Genomic DNA, 21,522 nt, shown 5'->3' on the forward strand with positions numbered 1-21,522 from the left:
CTAAGCGTTTGCACGACGACACCCCATTCATTTCGGAGCAAGCCTCGGGCCACGCGCTAGATGGCCCTATTGTTCTCGCTGCAGCCCAATGCCTCTTACTACACTTTTTGACGAGGGCAATACTTTGTATAGGTATATTGTTACGTGCAACACGCATTCCGTCGGTCATGGTAAGCTGTTTGGTCGAATTTGCGGGAACTATGGTTTTCACTAAATGGGGCAGTGGAGTGAGTTAAACACCGACTTCAAATCTGAAGGTCGTAAGTTCGAATCCTGCTCCATTCCACTACATTTCAGGCATGGAGTGGTGCCTGACACCGGCAAAGAAAAAAAATACATGTTGCCGAGAGCTAGTGGGCTATACTATTCAGGTGCAACCAAACTAGGCAGGCCCACTAAGCTTCATCAAAGTCACTCCCTCACCAGACAGGAATTGGCCTCCCTGGTGCAGTATTCGCCCTACCCTCCCTCATGACTCCGACAATTAACCCATGGCCCTCAGTTCCCAGTGGCTGCGGAGCACCTGACCAAGGCGGCGGTCAGACCTCTACGCGGCAGAGGGTGCTAAGAATCTCTGGTCAAGGCAGGCCGCCATGGAAACTGAACCTGGCAACGTTCAACACGCGCACCCTCTCGAGTGAGGCTAGAGCAGCTTAGCAGGACTTTTGAAGAATTATCAGGCATTTCCTGGGATATTATGGCCTTAGTGAGGTTAGAAGAACTGGTGAGGCTTACACAGTACTGACTAACGGCCACGTCCTCTGCTACAGAGGTCTTCCAGATAAGAAAGAATCCGGGGTAGGATTTCTAGTGCATAACAACGTAGCGGGCAACATTGATGAATTCTACAGCATTAATGAAAGGGTAGCAGTCGTCGTAATAAAGCTGAATAGCAGGTACAAAATGAAGGCAGTACAAGCCTATGCCCCAACCTCTAGTCACGATGATGAGAAATAGAACAGTTTTATGAAGATGTTGAACTAGCAATGAGAAAGGTGCAAACTCAGTATACTTTAGTCATGGGCGACTTCAATGCAAAAGTGGGGAAAAGCAGGTTGGTGAGCAAGCCATTGGTAACTACGGCATCGGATTCTAGGAATGCAAGAGGAGAGATGTAGTAGAATTCGCGGAAAGGAATAGGCTCCGAATAATGAATACCTTCTTCAGGAAGCGCAGCAACAGGAAGTGGACCCTGGAAAAGCCTAATGGAGAAACAAGGAATGAAATAGATTTCATACTCTCTGCCGATCCAAGCATAGTGCAGGATGTAGAAGTGTTAGGTAAGGTTAAGTGCAGTGACCATAGGTTAGTGAGGTCTAGGATTTCTCTCAATTTGAAGAGAGAGAGAGTGAAATTAGTCAAGAGGAAACAGGCCAACCTAGAGGCAGTAAGGGTAAAAGCAGACCAATTCAGGCTGGTGCTCGCAAACAAGTATGCAGCTTTAGAACAGGAGATGAAGATAACATAGAGCTAATGAATGAAACCGTAACTAGGCTGATCTCAGAAGCAGCAATTGAAGTGGGAGGTAAGGCACCAAAGCAACCTGTAGGGAAGCTCTCCCAAGAAACAAAGGACCTAATAAAGAAACGACAAAACATGAAAGTGTCCAACTCAAGAGATCAGATAGAATTCGCTGAACTGTCAAAACTGATCAACAAGAAGAAAGTAAGGATATTCGAAATTATAACGTGGAAAAATTGAGGAAGCCGTAAAATATGGACGCAGCATGAAATCAGTAAGAAGAAAACTAGGCATAGGACAAGGCAAGATGTATGCACTGAAAGATAAGCATGGTAATATCATCAGCAATTTCGATGACATAGTAAAAGCAGCAGAAGAATTCTATACTGACCTGTACAGTAGCCAAAACAGCCAAGCTTCTTCCATTCGAAATAGTGATGAACCGGATACAGAAGCTCCTTCTATAACTAGCGATGAAGTTAGAAGGGCCTTGAAAGACATGACCAGGGGAAAAGCGCCTGGAGAAGATGGAATAACAGTAGATTTATCAAAGATGGAGGAGATATCATGCTTGAAAAGCTTGCGGCCCTTTATACGCAATGCCTCACAACTTCAAGTGTACCAGAGAGCTGGAAGAACGCCAACATTATACTTATCCATAAGAAGGGAGACGTTAAAGAATTGAAGAATTACAGACCCATTAGCTTGCTTTCAGTATTGTATAAAATATTCACCAAGATAATTTCCAATAGAATCAGGACAACACTTGACTTCAGTCAACCAAGAGAACAGGCTGGCTTCAGGAAGGGATATTCTACGATGGACCATATCCATGCCATCAATCAGGTAATCGAGAAATCTGCGGAGTACAATCAACCTCTCTATATGGCTTTCATAGATTATGAAAAGGCATTCGATTCAGTAGAGATATCAGCAGTCATAGAGGCATTGCGTAATCAAGGAGTGGAGGAGGCATACGTGAATATCTTGGCAAATATCTACAAGGATTCCACAGCTACCTTGGTTCTCCACAAGAAAAGTAGAAAGATACCTATCAAGAAAGGGGTCAGGCAAGGAGACACAATCTCTCCAATGCTATTCACTGCATGCTTAGAAGAAGTATTCAAGCTCTTAGACTGGGAAGGAATTAGGAGTGAGGATCGATGGCGAATATCTCAACAACCTTCGGTTTGCAGATGACATTGTCCTATTGAGCAACAATGGAGAGGAATTACAACAAATGATTGAGGACCTTCATCGAGAAAGTGCAAGAATTGGGTTGAAGATGAATATACAGAAGACAAAGATAATGTTCAATAGCCTGGCAAGCGAACAAGAATTCAGGATCGCCAGTCAGCCTCTAGAATCTGTAAAGGAATATGTTTATCTAGGTCAATTACTCACAGGGGACCCTGATCATGAGAAAGAAATTTACAGAAGAATAAAATTAGGTTGGAGTGCATACGGCAGGCATTGCCAAATCCTGACTGGGAGCTTACCACTGTCGTTGAAAAGAAAAGTGTACAATCATTGCATTCTACCGGTGCTAACATACGGGGCAGAAACTTGGAGGTTAACAAAGAAGCTCGAGAACAAGTTAAGGACCGCACAAAGAGCAATGGAACGAAAAATCTTAGGAGTAACGTTAAGAGACAGGAAGAGAGCGGTGTGGATCAGAGAACAAACGGGGGTAGACGATATTCTAGTTGACATTAAGCGGAAGAAATGGAGCTGGGCAGGCCATGTAATGCGTAGGATGGATAACCGGTGGACCATTAGGGTTACAGAATGGATACCAAGAGAAGGGAAGCGCAGTCGAGGACGGCAGAAGGTCAGGTGGGATGATGAGGTCAGGAAATTCGCAGGTGCAAGTTGGAATACGCTAGCGCAAGACATGGGTAATTGGAGATCGCAGGGAGAGGCCTTCGTCCTGCAGTGGACATAAATATAGGCTGATGATGATGATGATGATGGTTTTCACTGAGGAATGACGCTTCCTTGGTTTGTCCCTATTACTCTAATATATGTCTCCAAAACTCTCCCGTAGGCTGTGATCGTGAGTGTTCAGCATAACGTTATTTGCTGCAAAGTGCACATTGTTTTTTTTCTACATATACACAGTGCAACACGAGTATTAACGCTTATTTTTCTTTACGTTTGACTAGCATACTGTCCAACCTTTCTATTGTCCCTGTCGCCTTAGAGTTACACTATCCTAACGCAGAAATATCCGCAAAAGAAATATATTTACACGTGAAGGTCTTTATCACAGAAGAATACGTTTTTATTGCGCAGGACAGCACATACGTGTCCTTTGTTTGGTTTATTCGAATTTAAATGTCATTCACGTAGGTATAAATCTAGTTGTGTATTTGGCTGGCAGGTTTAAAATGTTGTGGCAGTGCTCAAAAAAGTGAGCAGCAAATTCTACATCTTGAAAAACGAGCAGACTGAAAATCGAGATCTTTCTTCAGTGTTTACATCGCAACCGACACCTCAATCTTGCATATCTACAAATACACATTCTAGCAACAATGCTCGGGGAGCGATGGTGAAATGGGAAACATAATCAACTAGAAATCTAATTTATGGCACCGTGAGGCGCTCAGAACGTGCAGATCTAGTTCAGTGCTCAGCAAGTGGCCTTTCTCCGCTTAGCACGATGAGAAATGTCAACGTATATACTCTCTACCTCCATAAAATCTGAAAGAGCTAATCTTGATGGAAGCGCTCGGTAGATTTCGAAAGCCATTCGTAAAAAGCTATGCTTCACTTAATAATTAAATGGTGCATGCAGCCATACTTGAAAGGACCAGTTCGCAGAATTCAAATGGCGTTCATGACGACGGATTCTGCATATTAATATGCTTTTCTTTTTTTTCATTTTCTTGCTACAGTGGAGAGTGAGTTTTTATGGCGTGGCTCTGCTCAGCACAACCTTCTAGGCTACTAATTTATTCTTGGGACCAAGCCATATTTAGGAAAATGCCAAGAAGCCCTTGGGGCTAAAATTATTCCAGAACCCTCAACTACGTGGTTGATCATACGTGATCAGGCACATTACGATCGTTAAGCATGACAGCGAAGCTCTTGTAGCATTGTGCCTTCGACTGCTCTCAATAATATTGTGCGCGTAGTGCATAGCTACCCGTCCAGGCAGCAACATTAGTTTAAGCGGAATGGTTTGAATTTTTATCTGTGGTTAATTATGTTTCTGCTGCTGAATACGTGCTAAATAACAGTGTTTTTCAGAGCATGAAAGAACCCCACGAATACACACAACATGAGCCGCGCGACAGGCCACTAACAAAAATTATGCGGTTTTACGTGCCAAAACCACGATCTGATTATGAGGCACGCCGTAGTGGGGGCCTCCGGAAATTTGGACCACCTGCGGTTCTTTAACCTGTACCTAAATCTATGTACATGGGTGTTTTCGCACTTCGCCCCCATCGAAATGCGGCCGCCGTGGCCGGGATTCGATCCCACGACCTCGTCAGCAGCCCAACACCATAGCCACTGAGCAACCAAGGCGGGTGCGGCAAGCCACTCTAGGCACTTTGGGCGTATGCGCATGCTTCTTTCACGCTCGGAAAAACAATTTTGTGTAGTACGAGCTGAGAACAGAAAGTAGTACCGGGACAGTTTCATGTTGCTCTATAATTTTCTCATTGACGCTCATCATCTAATTATAATACTTGAGAAGGTGATTAAATAATTAGGATTAATTATTCAATTAGGTGGAATTTAAAAAAATGAGTATCTCCAAAGGACAGCGAACAACGTTACCTTGGTTCTGTCCAGCTACGTGGCATTTGCATATTTTAAAATCTTGGCGCATGATAGTTGGGGCGTCTGTATAAACTTGAGTACCTCGGACAAATCACGCATAGGTTTTACTTGTGGTGCCATAGGTCCTGTGGTTGGGCATTGCCCCTGCATATGTGGCCAGCACCATCCTTCCTTCATGAATATTTCTCTGCGCCCCAGAGCGCCTATTGTTCTTTATCTGCCTCAGTCGCCTTCCTGTACCTATCCGTCACTAGCGATCTGCAAGATGTCACTGACTTTCTCCCGTACATTGCCGTATGGAATTGAATCAAAAGAAAAACAGATTCCTGAAGTTCGCGAGTCACGAACTAGGTTCCAAACGCGACGCACAAGGCTTGGTTGCGTTCCTGCCAACGTCATTCAAGTATATGTCAAAGGACTCGACGTCCTTGTCTTTGTCCTTAGTGGTGTCGTCGTCAGTGCCATTACCTTGAAGATATCTCGCTTACTCCGGGAGATTCTGAAACCGCTGCCTAGTGAAACGGCGAGTGCGCCGTAGACACACACACACACACACACACACATATATATATATATATATATATATATATATATATATATATATATATAGGGTGTTTCAGTGAACACTTTCAAAAATCCTTAAAGGGTGCCTGTGGCAGATAGCACAATTATAGTTCATGAGCTGGTCTACTCGAAGAAGTGGACATTACTTGCACAAGAAATTGAAATGCCTAATCGACTAATTAACGAAAAATCACTAATTAGGTTTTTAACTAATTACCTGATGGCCCATATTGCAATTTACAAATTGTAGCCGTGGAGTTCGCAAGGCGGATTCACTTGGAACGAATTCTTGGGATGACAGCAGTTTCGAGATATTAATTCACAAACTTTGCGGAGAAATGCATTGGCGTTCCAGTTAGTTCCTTACAAAAACGTCGCTTTATGCATTGAAGAACAAAGTTAACTGGAACATTTATCTGCCAATACATTTATCTGCAAAGTTCGGGAATTAATATCTTGAAACTGGTCTCATCCTGAGAATTAATTCCAAGTGGACCCGCCTTGCGAACTCCCCCGCTAGAATTTGTAAATTCCAAAAGTTGTAATTTTCAATTAGTTGAAAACTTAATTAGTGAATTATTGTTAATGATTCATTTATGCGTTTTAATTTCTTGTGCAAGTAATGTCCGCCTCTTCGAGTAGACCAACTCGATTAACTAGAATTGGGCTATCTGCCACAGGCAACCTTAAATAAATTTTGAAAGTGTTCGCTGAAACACCCTGTATATCTAGTATAGGAACACAGTGCAACAAGAGTATTAACGCTTACATTTTTTTTCGTTTGAATAGCCTCCTTTCACGGGCTACATTTCTATTGTCACTTTCCGTTTATAGTTGCACAATCCTGACGCAGAAATTTCCAGGCGTCACGCATCCTCCGCAGCGCGGATCAGAGTACCCTCAAGCACCGCACCGTGATCTGGTTCCCCGCCCATCTCGGCCGGGTGCCGGGAGCCCCGTCAAACCTCAACGAGGTCACCCACGACGCAGCGCGTGCGTTACTGACCGCGCCGTCCCAAGGCAACCCAACCTCGCCGAGATAGAGACCAACCGGGATGCACCCATTACGTACAACGAAATCACAAAACACTTCTACCTTGGACGCCGCATCTTTCCACCCCCACACCCCAAACTTAACAGACCGCAGGTGCTAACCCTAGGCTTATTACAAACAGAGACGTACCCGAACCCCACCAAACTCCACGTTCTCTATCCTGACGCGTACCCCAGCGACACGTGCCCTTCGTGCGGATACACGGCGACACCAGCACACATGCTCTGGGAGTGTAGAAACAGTCATCCCGACTCTACCTCGGACAAGTGGGAGAAGTCCCTCAGAAGCTCACTTCTCGCCGACCAGCAATGAGCCGTCCAGCAGGCCCACGAAGCGGTCGCCAGGTATTCCCTGTCGGCCCCTACGTGGGAGACGCCCGCTACGTCCTAAGCGCGTCCTGCAGGACCTAAATAAAGCTTTTCCAGTCCAGTCCAGTCCAAGGAAAACAGTTTGACCGGGAAGGTCTTCGTTCACTGAAGACTACAATTTTAACGTGTAGGACAGCACACACGTGTCATTTGTTTGGTTTATTCGAATTTAAATATCATGTACGACGTAGGAATATATCTAGTTGTGTATTTGGCTGGCAGGTATTGAATGTTGTGACAGTGCTCAAAACAAGTTGAGCAGCAACATTCTACTTTTTCAGGAACAAGCAGACTGAAAATTGAGATCTCTCCCTTCTCTGTTTAGATGGCAACCTGCTATTCTTCTCATTATGTGAGTCTCCTTATTACTCTCACGTAGTAGTGACGCTGAAGTAAACAGTCGTTAAACTGTGTATGACGAAACTGATTCTTTATTGGGCGAACCTGTGCCCACAAAAGCAAGTTACACTCAAAGCACCATGAAAGCGGCGAACACAGTCGGCGGTCGTCGGAAATCTGATCAGCGGCGAAACGCGTCGGCTTTTATACCTCAGTCATCGAAGGTTCCAGATTAATCCCTGATGCCCGCGTGTCTTCCAGAAAGTGCTATACAATTCGCGTCGGCCATACAGTCAGATAACTTAAGCGTCTGTGAAAACAGGCAACGGAAAGAAGCATCGATAACGTTATAGAAACTTCCGATACAGGCGCCTCCTGCGCCGAGCGATAACGTTTAACATTTGTTAGCCGGTGGAAAGCGGCCACTGGTGAAAGATAAACATGTATACATGCCAATACCTTCCCTTAAAAAGCATCGTCCCGATACTACAAACACGAAAGCGAAAACAAAACCACGCATACAGAAAGGGACAAAAATAACAAAGCAACAAAGGAGCTAAATTCGTCAGCGGGCGTAGAAAGGCTTAAAACGCACCACGTGGATGACTTCAGGTCGTGCGCGGCGCCCCTGGGATTGCGAAATACCGTCTGGCACGAACTCATAGTCCAGTGCGTTAATACGTCGGATGATCTTATATGGTCCGAAATAGCGACGCAAGAGTTTCTCGCTAAGTCCTCGTCGGCGTATCGGAGTCCAGACCCAAACACGGTCTCCGGGCTGGTACTCGACGTAGCGTCGTCGAAGATTGTAGTGTCGGCTGTCGGTTCTGTGCTGGTTCTTGATGCGCAGGCGGGTGAGCTGTCGACCTTCTTCGGCACGCTGCAAATAGGTGGCAACGTCGATATTTTCTTCATCGGAGACATCCGGTAGCATGGCGTCAAGCGTCGTTGCCGGTTTCCTTCCGTATACCCGGTTGAACGGCGCCATGTGCGTCGTTTCTTGCATGGCCGTGTTGTATGTGAAGGTCACGTATGGAAGGATGGTATATCACGTCTTGCGTTCGACGTCGACGTACTACATTGCCAGCATGTCGGCGATGGTCTTGTTTAAGCACTCGGTGAGGCCATTCGTCTGCGGGTGGTAGGCGGTGGTCTGGCGATGGCTTGTCTGGCTGTAGCGCAGGATGGCTTGAGTTAGTTCAGCCGTGAAGGCCGTATACCTCTGTCGCGAATGAGGACTTCTGGGGCAACGTGACGCAGGAGGATGTTCTCAACGAAGAATCGGGCTACATCGGCAGCACTGCCTCTGGGCAAGGCTTTTGTTTCGGCGTAGCGGGTGAGGTAGTCCGTAGCTACTACGATCCATTTATTCCCGGTCGTCGACGTAGGAAAATGCCCAGTAAGTCCATCCCGGTATGCTGGAACGGTCGGCGAGGTGGCTCGATCGGCTGTAGAAGTCCGGCTGGCCTTGTCGGCGGTGTTTTGCGTCGCTGACAGTCTCGGCATGTCCTTACGTAATGGGCGATGTCGGCAGAGAGGCGATGCCAGTAGTATTTTTCTTCTATCCTCGCGAACGTGCGGGAAAAACCGAGGTGTCCAGCCGTTGGGTCGTCATGAAGAGCTTGCTGATGCAATGCTGAGGGTACCACGAGGAGGTAGTTGGCTCGGAGAGGCGAGAAGTTCTTCTTTAGAAGAATGTCGTTTTGCAAGAAAAACGACGCCAATCCTCGCCTGAACACCTTCGGCACAATGACGGTCTTGCCTTCCAGGTAGTCTACAAGGCAAGTGTCGAGGTTCCCGGTCGCCTCGCTGTTGTTCGGCGAATTCGTCGGCACTGATGGGTCCCAAGAAAGTGTCGTCATCCTGGCCGTCCTCTGGCGGAGGTTCGACGGGGGCGCGAGACAAGCAGTCGGCGTCAGAGTGCTTTCGCTCGGACTTGTAAACGACGGTGATGTCGAATGCTTGAAGTCTCAGACTCCATCGTGCGAGGCGACCTGAAGGATCCTTCAAGTAAGCTAGCCAACACAAGGCGTGGTGGTCGCTCACAACTTTAAAGGGCCTGCCATAGAGGTAGGGGCAAAACTTTGATGTAGCCCAGATGATGGCGAGGCACTCCTTTTCTGTTGTGGAATAATTTGCTTCCGCCTTCGATAACGACCGGCTAGCGTACTTACAACCCTTTCTATTCCGTCAGTCCTCTGCACAAGAACGGCGCCGAATCCTACGCTGCTTGCGTCGGTGTGGACTTCGGTATCGGCGTTTTCATCGAAATGCGCAAGTATTGGCGGCGATTGCAGGCGTCGCTTCAGTTCTTCAAATGCTTCTACTTGCGGCGTCTCCCACTTGAACTCGACGTCGGCCTTCGTGAGGTACAGTCAACCACAAAAGTTTGCGGACCACGCGAGCGCGTGGCCAAGAGCCTCTTCGCGACACTTCCGCTACGTCACCAGCGATCGACCGCAGCGCTACGTTGAAGACGCATCCCTCCTTAAATCTATGGCCTGTCTATTTTCGCACTGTGCGCAAATATTTTCTACCTATCTCTTTCAACGTGACGCGCTCTTTGTTAGCCAGGGCTACTTGCTTATATTTTGAGAGCAGAATATCAGTACAAGTAATCAGACAGCGTATTCTTCGGCTGTTATCAGTTCTATTTTCGCGTAGCCACGCTGTTTTTTTTTTTCGTGAGTGCGTGAGTGAGCGGTGAGGCAGCCATGGGACACAGATGCTTAGTCAGTAGGCAGAATTTTTCCGTTCCTCCCCCATCGCTAAGTGACAGTAGCGGCCGGGATTTGATCGCCTGCGCCCAGGTTTTGCTGCGCAAAGCCCGAACCACCGCGCTGCTATAGTGGTTACATTTAGAAAAATAAGAAATAATCGGGTGCGATGACTCTTTTTATAACCCTTTGCGACACGGCGTCCTCGTTTGGGTACTCGAACTTCGGAGGCGCGTCCCACGCAACGTGTTTCTTCAAATGACCTAAAACTCAGTGTGCACATTCGTGTCCGCTTCCTGATGGGACAACTAGCGGTCAGTTGACTTCATTGTCCTGCGTATTGCTGCACATGATCACTTTGCTGGAGACACTACCATGTTAGACAATCGTTCGACGTGCCGCGTTCCAAGACCAACGTCAAGAGTATTTTTTTTTCTCCGGTCGACACGAATACAACCGAAAAAGCAAGTGTGCATGCGTTTCGGGCCTAATAGTTGATTCTTTTTATGCAAGCATTGAAGCTGACGGATTTCAGAATAATTAGATAATGAGTTATACGCTAATTAATTTTTTTTACTGAAACTCGCACAAAACAGCACATTGCTTCGTCTTCTTTCTTGGAATGTAATAGTGAGCGTCTTGAAATGATGCCATGCGCATTCAACGCATTTGCAGACAGTGCATCATAATTCGTGTCTGAAGGGGATGAATTTATTCACAAGACATTTACAGAAGTGTCATGAAACATAGGTCTTCCAATGATCTAGTAGGAAGTGAAATGTCCGCCGTTTTCTAGCACCTTATTGATGCGTGTGGGCATCGACTCGTACAAAGATTCAGTAATCTCCGGTCGACCGTGCAGGCTTTCCCATTCTTGTGCGATCGCTTGCCACAGCGTATCGGCCGTGCGGCCGCGGTTGGCTCGTGTGGACAGCCGTTTCTTCAACATGCCCCAGACATTTTCTATGGGATTCAAGTCGGCGCCACATGGAGGCCACTCAAGCTGGCAAACAGCATGTTCTTCTAGCAATGACTGGACGATACGTGCTTTATGGATCGGGCTGCGGTCGTGTTGAAAAAAATAGCAGCCGTCGCAGAAGGGACCGTCCAGCGCATACGGAACGAGGTGTCTAGTGATGACGTCGCAGTACCGTGACGCAGTGAAGGGCCCTTCCAGACGCACAAGAGGACCAAGGCCATCTTTGCTGATTGCTCCCCACACGCTCACGGAACACCGTCCACTGGATAGAACACTCTGTGTGTAATTAGGCAGATATCTGCAAGAAATAGCATACAATTGGGTTCAAGCGGCGCGTCTAAAAATGTTGTGATTCCTCTTGCGTATGAACTTTATAATGCTGTTATAGAGTTGCAATAGAAAACGTGCAAACATCATTAGATAGTACTGAAAGACCCACTGGCAGCTTTTAATTAGCTTCAGAGTAAGTAGTACTATGAAACAATCGTTAATGTTTTCAACATAATACCACTACTAAAAATCTCGTAATGTCCAAAAGCTCATTTTACGTGAAACATGTTGTGATGCAGAATTAGCTTCGTGAATTAACTGCCAATACACTGTAAACACACCTGCAGTTTAGTGGACGCCAAACCCGCGTCCGTTGGTCCCAGCGCATGGAAAAAGTTGACTCGTCGCTAAAGATGACATCGCCCCATTTCTCTGTTGTCCAATCTTTCATTGCTGTAGCGAACATGAGTCGTTCTTGTAGCTGGCTGTCTGAGAGGCAGGGCTTCTGTGCTGCTACGAAAGACTGCAGGCCAAGCTCACTCAGCCTTCTTCTTACAGTCTCAGACGATACCGTGAGCGAGAGCGCTTCTCGGATATCCTCTGCACTTTGAAAAGGATCAGCCACGATGGCGGCCGTAATCAGGCGGTCCTCTTCCTCAGTCGTGGCCCTTGGACGCCCACTGCGCTCCATATCTGTGAATCTGTCATCGTCGCGGAAAGCTTGAATAATCCTATTCACGGCAGTCCGGCTCCTGTTGGTTCGGCGGCAGATTTCGCGCTGAGGTATTCCCTCTATAAATAAACGCACAATGTGCCTTCTTTCGTCAAGTGGAACACGCAGCGGCATCTTTCCAAATAGGCAATCACCACGTGGCCTGAAGCAAGTCTACTACGTTTTCAGCGACTGATGCGAAGATGCGCCTATGTGTGAAAGAAAATTTTCTATGCATCCGCTTTTTCTTTATTTTTGATGACAGTGAAACACCTCCCTACCCTTTCTCTCAAGACGCAGAAGCAGCAACACTCATTGGACCAAGATGCTGCCAACCAAAGTGCGCCAGTAAACGTCGCGTAAAAAAATCGTCGCAGCGCTTCGTGAAACTTATCTACCCACTGGCACACCAGTCGACAAAGGTTGCAGTGATTGCTCCGATACTGCTATCAAGCCAGATATGTGGCGGTCTTATCGCAGACAGCGCTCTGCGTCAACACAACGAACTAACAATGTCATGCACGGGAATAAAAAATTAACAGGCAGGCGAGTACCAAGAGGGCTCATATCCGGGAGAGCGCCCTGTCGCCGCTAGGTGGCGTACCGCTAGGTGGCGCGGATAGGCAGTCTGGCACGCGCTCGCGTGGTCCGCAAACTTTTGTGGTTGACTGTACGTCAGTGGCTCAGCGATCCGTGAAAAATTCTTGACGAAGCGCCTGTAATAGGCGCACAGTCCAAGAAATCTACGCACTGCCTTCTTGTCAGCGGGCGGAGGAAAGTTGGAGATGGCCGCAGTTTTCTGAGGGTCGGGGCGCACTCCAGACTTATTGATGACGTGGCCCCAAAACAAGAGCTCCTCATATGCGAAGCGGCACTTTTCTGGCTTTAACTTGAGTCCGGAGGTTTTGATTGCTTGAAGAACTGTTTCATGGCGCCACAGGTGTTCTTCTAAGTTTGAGGAAAACACAACGACGTCGTCCAAATAGACGAGGCAAGTCTGCCACTTCAAGCCTGCCAGTACTGTATCTATGACGCATTGGAAAGTCGCAGGTGCCGAGCAAGGACCAAACGCCATGACCTTGAACTCGAACAGTCCGTCTGGTGTTATAAAGGCAGTCTTCTCCCGGTCCCTCTCGTCGACTTCGATTTGCCAGTAGCCGGTTTTGAGGTCCATCGACGAAAAAAAAACTTTGCGTTGTAGAGTCGATCCAAGGTGTCGTCAATCCGTGGGAGGGGGTATACGTCCTTCTTCGTGATCTTGTTGAGGCGACGATAATCGACGCAGAAACGTATGGTTCCATCCTTCTTCTTCACTAACACCACGGGGGACGCCCACGGACTCTTGGACGGCTGGATGATGCCGTCGCGTAGCATTTCCTCGACTTGTTGCCTTATGGCCTCGCGTTCGCGCGCCGAAACTCGGTACGGGCTCTGACGCAGTGGGCGGACATTTTCGTCGGTTATGATGTGGTGCTTGGTGACACGGGTTTGTCGAACTTTTGACGACGACGAAAAGCAGTTATTGTATTGCAGGAGCAGAGCTTTTTGTTGTTCTTTCTTATGCCTGGGAAAGGTTTTGATTGACGTCGAAAGTTGGTTAAGGTATTATAGCCGTCGTTGCGGCTGCACTGGAATCCGTGAAGGCGAAAGCACTGCTGGCTTGTACTATTTCGTCGATGTAGGCGACCGTGGTGCCTTTGTTTATGCGTTTGTATTCGGGGCTGAAGTTCGTGAGCATCACCGTTGCTTTCCCTGCACGTAGTGCAGCTATACCTCTAGCGACGCAAATTTCACGGTCGAGCAGTAAGTGATGATTGCCCTCGATGACGCCCTCCATGTCTGCAGGCACTTCGGTACCGACGGAAATCATTACGCTGGAGCCAGGCGGAACGGTGACTTGTTCTTCAAGCACATTCAAGGCATGGTAACGTATGCTTGGAGCCGGTGGTATCGCGTTGTGCGCTGAAAGCGTTATCGACTTGGACCTTAAGTCGATGACTGCACCGTGTTGATTTAGAAAGTCCATGCCTAGGATGACATCCCTGGAGCAGTGCTGCAGGATTACGAAGCTCGCCGGGTAAGTGCGGTTGTTTACCGTGACTCGCGCTGTGCAGATTCAAGCCGGCGATATTAGGTGGCCGCCCGATGTCCGGATATCGGGCCCTTGCCAGGCCGTTTTCAACTTCTTCAACTTGGCGGCGAACGGGCCCCTGAAAACGAAATAATCGGCTCCAGTGTCGACGAGAGTGGTCACGCTATGACCATCGATTAGCACGTCTAAATCGGTAGAACGTCGTCTAGCGTTACGGTTAAGTCGTGGCGTCGGATAACGGCTGCGTCGGCTTGCTCCGCTGTTGCTACGTCGCGTCGGCCGGTCTTGCGGCGGCGAAGTGTTGTTTTCAAGGCTCTTTCCAGGCGGCGTGCTGATACCTCGTCGTGATGATTCGCGAATGTTTTTCGTCATCGGCGGAGGATCTTCGGCATTGCGTCGTACAGCAACCGCACCTCCATCGGTTGCTGCCTTTAGTTTCCCGGATAGGGGCTCACGGACCGGCCCCGTGCTGGGCCAGTGTATGGTCGGTGCTGCAGCGACAGCTAGCGTCCTGGCGATGGCGAACGCGAAGGACGTCGGGGTCTCCGCTGCGTTCCGGCGATGTAGTTGGCGATGTCACGTGGCCGCTCGTAAGCTGTGGACGTTGCGCATTGACGGCGAACCCTCGTAGGCCCATCTCGCGGTATGGGAATCGGCGGTAGACTTGACCACCTTCTCCGCAGTGATAGCAGAGCGGGCGGTGGTCGAGGGCGCGCCAAATGTCCGTCTTTCTTGGGCAGCTACGCTGGGCGACGGGCGGGCGTGCTGGCGCCGGCGGTGGACGACGGAACTGCGGTGTTAGGCGGGAGCGCGAAGGGGGGCCTTGACGATGGGCAACGGCGGCGTAGGTCAGCGCTTCCGCCTGGGGTTGCGGCGATTGCGGCTGCACATCGGCAACTCCAAGTGAGCGCGGAACTTCTTCTTTGATGACGTCGGCGATAGATGCCACTTGAGGCTGCGACCCGGGAAAGAGCTTCTGCAGCTCCTAGCGAACGACTGCTCTGATGGTCTCGCGCAGGTCGTCGGCGCCTAGTCCTTGAGCATCGGGGTAGTTGGTCAGGACACGGCGGTTGTATTGCCTGGCGCGCATTTCAAGCGTCTTCTCGATCGTTGTGGCCTCGTAAAAAATTCGGTGACAGTCTTGGGCAGGTTGCGCATCAATCCAGCGAATATTTGCTCTTTGACAACCCGCATCAAGAACCGAACTTTCTTATCTTCAGACATGTCGAGGTCGGCGTGGCGGAAGAGGCGAGTCATCTCCTCCGTGAAGATCGCGATGCTGTCGTTCGGCAATTGCACTCTGGTTTCTAAGAGAACCTCTGCCCTTTCCTTTCGTACGACGCTCGTGAAGGTCATCACGAAGTTCTCACGAAAGAGGTCCCACGTTACCAGGCTGGTCTCTCTGTTCTCAAAGCAGGTCCGAGCAGCGTCATCCAACGAAAAATAGACATGGCTCAACTTGTCGTCGTCGCTCCATTTCTTGAACGTCGCGGTCCGCTCGTATGTCTCCAGCCAGGTTTCAGTGTCTTCTGCCGATGATCCACGGAAGGTCGGTGGCTCCGAGGTTGTTCGAGCAGGATGGGGGACGCTGGGGCTGCCATTGGGGTCGTTGACTTGGCCTTGATCGCTGTGGTCTTCTCGGCAAGAAGTCCGTACTCCAGGAGAAGCCCTTGCTGCCTACGGCGTGTTCGCTGGTCCTTGGCGACGTTGGCGTTGTCCTCCGGTTTCGGGCTTGGATAGCGGCTTTGCGGGGGCGTTCGCTGCATCAACGCACTAGCACCTCCACCAGGTGTCACGTAGTAGTGACGCTGAAGTAAACAGTCGTCAAACTGCGTATGACGAAACTGATTCTTTATTGGGCGAACCTGTGCCCACAAAAGCAAGTTACACTCAAAGCTCAATGGAAGCGGCGAACACAGTCGGCGGTCGTCGAAAATCTGATCAGCGGCGAAACGCGTCGGCTTTTATACATGAGTCATCGAAGGTTCCAGATTAATTCCTGTGCCCGCGTGTCTTCCAGAAAGTTCTAGACAATTCCCGTCGGTCATACAATCAGATAACTTAAGCGTCTGTGAAAATATGCAACTGAAAGAAGCATCGATAACGTTCTAGAAACTTCCGATACAGGCGCGTCCTGCGCCGAGCGATAACGTTTAACATTTGTTAAAGCGGCCACCGGTGAAAGATAAATATGTATAGGTGTCAATACGTACCTGCAAAAACATACTCGAGTGACTACGCTCGGGGAGCGGTGGTGAAACGCGTGACATAAGCAACTAGATATCCAAATCATCGTACCACGAGGCTTTCATAATATGCAGCTCTAGCTTAGTGCTCAACGACTGGCCTTTTGCCGTTGAGCACGATGAGAAATGTCAACGTATCGACTCTCTACGTCCGTAAAACTTAAAGAGTTCATGTCGATGGAAGCGCTCGGCAGATTTCCAAAGCCGCTCATAAAGAGTTATCCTTCCCTAAAAAATGACGTAAAAAGCCACTTCGAAGAATTCAAATGGCGTCCATTTCGAGGGATTCTGCATATTATGTGCTTTTCTTTTTCTTTTATTTTCTTGCTACAATGGAGGCTGAGTTTCTAAGGCACGGCTCTGCTCAGCACAACCTCTAGCTTAGTAATTTATTCTTGTGACGAACTCACATTTAGGATCATGCCAATAACCCCTAGTTGTTAATATTAATCCGTAACCCTTAACTACGTGGTTGTTCATATTTGATTGTGCACATTGCGAACGTTAAGTACGATAGCGAAGCTCTTGTAGCATTGTGCCTTCGACTGCTCTCAGTTATATCTTCCGCATAGGGCATAGCTACCCACCCAAGCAGCAACATCTCTATGAGCAGAATGACCAGAACGTGGACCTGTAATGCTATGCAAATATTTTATTTTGTTGCTACTAATGTTAGCGGTTTTTCGCTTGCACCGTCTCTTTTCACGCCGGTGGTTGCGCGATTCATCACAGCATTGGTGTTAGATGCCTGGTAGATTCAGGGGCGCTGTTTCTACTGCGCATCAACCATTTCCATGCCTACTGTATCGTGAAAACATGAAGCGACAGTGGATATATATAACTTTGCCGGAGCTTGATTGCAAAGCGAGAAATTTCATATCGCAGGTAAAGTGCCCACATTTGGGATAGAATTGCGAATTTTTTTTTGGAATGAACACCAGTTGCTAGAGAAAATAGTTACACAGAAAGGCGGCGCCTAAGTCCAATGTACATATACGTCTATAGAAAAATATTTAGAAACAGTGCGAAATGAGGCGTTAAGAATAGAGAACAGCGAAGAATAACGAAAATGTTATTGTACATATTTACTGGTGGAAGATGTGCAAAAATTTATTTCTAGTACAGTGCTACGCGATATGGCAATCCAACAGCCAGAGTACATACTTCCGTCACCTGGTTACACGAACAAACTGTTCAGATGTTTTAGCTCTTTACGACACAGGCTAAGTGGTAGAATGCAGGCGACATCCACGATGACAACGTAACGACGGCGCCATAACAGCAACGATAACTTGAGCACGGAGAAAATCGCACTAATATTGACAACCATATCTAAGTCGGCTTATAAAGCGAGCATATCTAACGCAGTAAAGCCGTATTTTACGGAACTGATGAGAACTGCTTCTGCGGCAAAATCTCATTAAGAGCGACGGTGATGCACATGCCTTTGATGTAACTTGGATTTTGTTAACACTCATTCTTGTTTACAGTATTTGAAACTTCTGTCTGTGGTAAATTATGTTTCTCTTGCTCAATACGTGCTACATAACAGTGTTTTTCAGAGCATGAAAGAACCCGCGAATACACACAACATGAGCCGCGCGACAGGCCACTAACAAAAGATTATTCGGTTTTACGTACCAAAACCACGATCTGATTATGAGGCACGCCGTAGTGGGGGACTCCGGAAATTTGGACCACCTGGGGTTCTTTATTCTGCACATAAATCTATGTACATGGGTGTTTTCGCACTTCGCCCCAATCGAAATGCGGCCGCCGTGGCCGGGATTCGATCCTGCGACCTCATCAGCAGCCCAACACCATAGCCACTGAGCAACCAAGGCGGTTGCGGCAAGCCACTCGAGGCACTTCGGGCGTATGCGCAGGCTTCTTTCACGCTCTGAAAAACAATTTTGTTTAGTACGAGTTAAGAACAGAAAGTAGTATCGGGACTGTTTCATGTTGCTCTATAATTTTCTCATTGACGCTCTTCATCTAAATATATTATTTGAGATAGTGCATGACTAAATAGTTAAGACTAATTATGCAATTAGGCGGAATAAAGAAAATAAGTGTCACCAAGCGGCAGCAAACAGCATTACCTTGGTTCCGCGCAGCTACTTGGCATTTGCATATTTTAAAATCTTGGTGCGTGGTAGTTGGGGCGCCCTGTATAACCTTGAATACCTCGTTCAAATGACACGCACGTTTTACTTGCGGTGCGGCAGGTCCGGTGGTCGGGCATTGCCCTTGCATATGTGGTGAGCGCCATCCTTCCTTCACGAATATTTCTCTGCGCCCTAGAGCGCCTATTGTTATCTGCCTCAATCACCTTCGTTTGCCTATCCGTCACTACCGATATGCAAGATGTCACTGACTTTCTCCCGTACGTTGCCGTATGTAATTCTATCTGTGTAAAAACACATTCCTGATGTTTCCGTGTCATGAACGAGGTCCCAAACGCAACGCACAAAGCTTGGTTGCTTCCCTGCCAACGTCATTCAAATACATGTCAAAGGACTCGACGTCTTTGTCTTTGTCCTCAGTGGAGTCGCCGTCAGTGCCATTACCTTCAAGATATCGCGCCGATTCCGAGAGATTCTAACAACCGCTACCCAGTGAAACGGCGATTGCGTCGTTTATAAATATATATATATATATATATATATATATATATATATATATATATATATATATATATATATATGGTATATGAACACAGTGCAACACGAGTATTGACGCTTACAACTCTTTTTTCGTTTGAATAACCTACTTTCACGGACTACATTTCTATTGTCACTGTCGTTTTAGAGTTGCACAATCCTGAAGCAGGAATCTCCGAAAAAGGAAGAGATTCCCAGGCGTTACGCATCCTTCGCAGCGCAGATCAGAGTACCCTCATGCACCACACCGTCATCTGGTTCCCCGCCCATCTCGACCGGGTGCCGTGTGCCCCGCCAAACTTCAATGAGATCGCCTACGACGCCGCGCATGCGCTTACTGACCGCGACGTCCCAAGGCAACCCAACCTCGCCGAGATAGAGACCAACCGGGATGCACCCATTACGTACAATGAAATCATAAAACACTTCTACCTTGGACGCCGCATCTTTCCCCCCCCCCCCCCCCCCACCCCAAACTTAACAGACCGCAGGCGCTAGCCCTACGCTTATTACAATCAGGCACATACCCAAACCCCGCCAAACTCCACGTTCTCTATCCTGACGCGTACCCCAGCGACACGTGCCCCTCGTGCGGATACACGGTGACACCAGCACACATGCTCTGGGAGTGTAGAAACGCTCATCCCGACTCTACCTCGGACAGTGGGAGAAGTCCCTCAGAAGCTCGCTTCTCGCCGACCAGCAATGGGCCATCCAGCAGGCCCACTAAGCGGCCGCAAGGTATTCCCTGTCGGCCCCTACGTGGGAGACGGCCGCTACGTCCTAAGCGCGTCCTGCAGGACCTAAATAAAGCTTTTCCAGTCCAGTCCAGTCCAAGGAAAACAGTTTGCACGGGAAGGTCTTCGTTCACTGAAGACTACAATTTTACCGCGTAGGACAGCACATGCGTGTCATTTGTTTGGTTTATTCGAATTTATATATCATTTACGACGTAGGAATATATCTACTTGTGTATTTGGCTGGCAGGTATTGAATATTGTGAGAGTGCTCAAAACAAGTTGAGCAGCAACATTCTATTTTTTTAGTAACATGCAGACTGAAAATTGAGATCTCTCCCTTCTCTATTTAGATTGCAGCCTGCTATTCTTCTCATTATGTGAGTCTCGTTTGACAATTGAATAATACGTACCTGCAAAAGCATACTCGAGCGACTACGCTCGGGGAGCGGTGGTGAAACGCGAGACATAAGCAACTAGATATCCAAATCATCCTACCACGAGTCTTTCATAATATGCAGCTCTAGCTTAGCGCTCAACGACTGTCCTTTTGCTGTTGAGCACAATGAGAAATGTCAACGTATCGACTCTCTACGTCCGCAAAACTTAAAGATCTAATGTCGATGAAAGCGCTCGGCAGATTTCCAAAGCCGCTCATAAAGGGTTATCCTTCACTAAAGAAATGACGTAAACAGCCACTTCGAAGAATTCAAATGGCGTTCATTTCGAGGGATTCTGCATATTATATGCTTTTCCTTTTCTTTTATTTTCTTGCTACAATGGAGGCTGAGTTTCTAAGGCGCGGCTCTGCTCAGCACAACCTTCTGGGTTAGTAATTTATTCTTGTGACAAACTCATATTTATGATCATGACAAGAACCTCTAGTGGTTCAAATTAATGCGTAACCCTTAACTACGTGGTTGCTCATATTTGAATGCGCACATTGCAAGCGTTAAGTACGATAGCGAAGCTCTTGTAGCATTGTGCCTTCGACTGCTCTCAGTTATATCTTGCGCATAGGGCATAGCTACCCACCTAAGCAGCAACATTAGTTTGAGCAGAATGAGCAGAACGCGTCCCTGTAAAACTATGCAAATATTTAATTGTGGCGACTAACGTTAGTGGTTTTTCGCTCCCACCGTCTGTGTCCACGCCGGTGGTTGCGCGATTCATCACAGCATGGCTGTTAGATGCGTGGTAGCTGCTGGGGCGCTGTTTCTACTGCGCATCAACCATTTCCATGCCTACTGTATCGTGAAAACATGAAGCGACAGTGGATATATATAACTTTGCCTGAGCTTGATTGCAAAGCGAGAAATTTCTTATCGCATGTAAAGTGTCCACATTTGGACTAGAATTGCGAATTTCTTTTAACACGAAAGTGTTTTTATGCCGGGGTCCACCAAGACTTCACTGACGTATTTCCGTCACGGAAATACGTCATAGAACATAATACAAAGAAAGAAACCAGAAGAAAAAAAAATGTGGTTGATCCCTCTTATATAGGAATCGGTATAGAACACGAAAG

At 47.7% G+C, this 21,522-nt stretch overlaps 1 protein-coding gene across 1 annotated transcript in view; it reads left to right on the forward strand.

Annotated features, from left to right (window-relative positions):
* LOC119458992 (steroid transmembrane transporter SLC22A24) overlaps positions 1 to 17,231 on the forward strand; it is a 24,307-nt gene extending 7,076 nt beyond the window's left edge. The window contains exon 2 of the mRNA XM_037720843.1: positions 17,167 to 17,231. Coding sequence (XP_037576771.1) covers positions 17,167 to 17,231 — 65 coding nt within the window. The remainder of the gene's footprint in view (positions 1 to 17,166) is intronic.
* Positions 17,232 to 21,522: the final 4,291 nt, after the last annotated feature.

This window comes from Dermacentor silvarum, chromosome 7 (genome assembly GCF_013339745.2).
Source record: "Dermacentor silvarum isolate Dsil-2018 chromosome 7, BIME_Dsil_1.4, whole genome shotgun sequence".
Taxonomy (NCBI): domain Eukaryota; kingdom Metazoa; phylum Arthropoda; class Arachnida; order Ixodida; family Ixodidae; genus Dermacentor; species Dermacentor silvarum.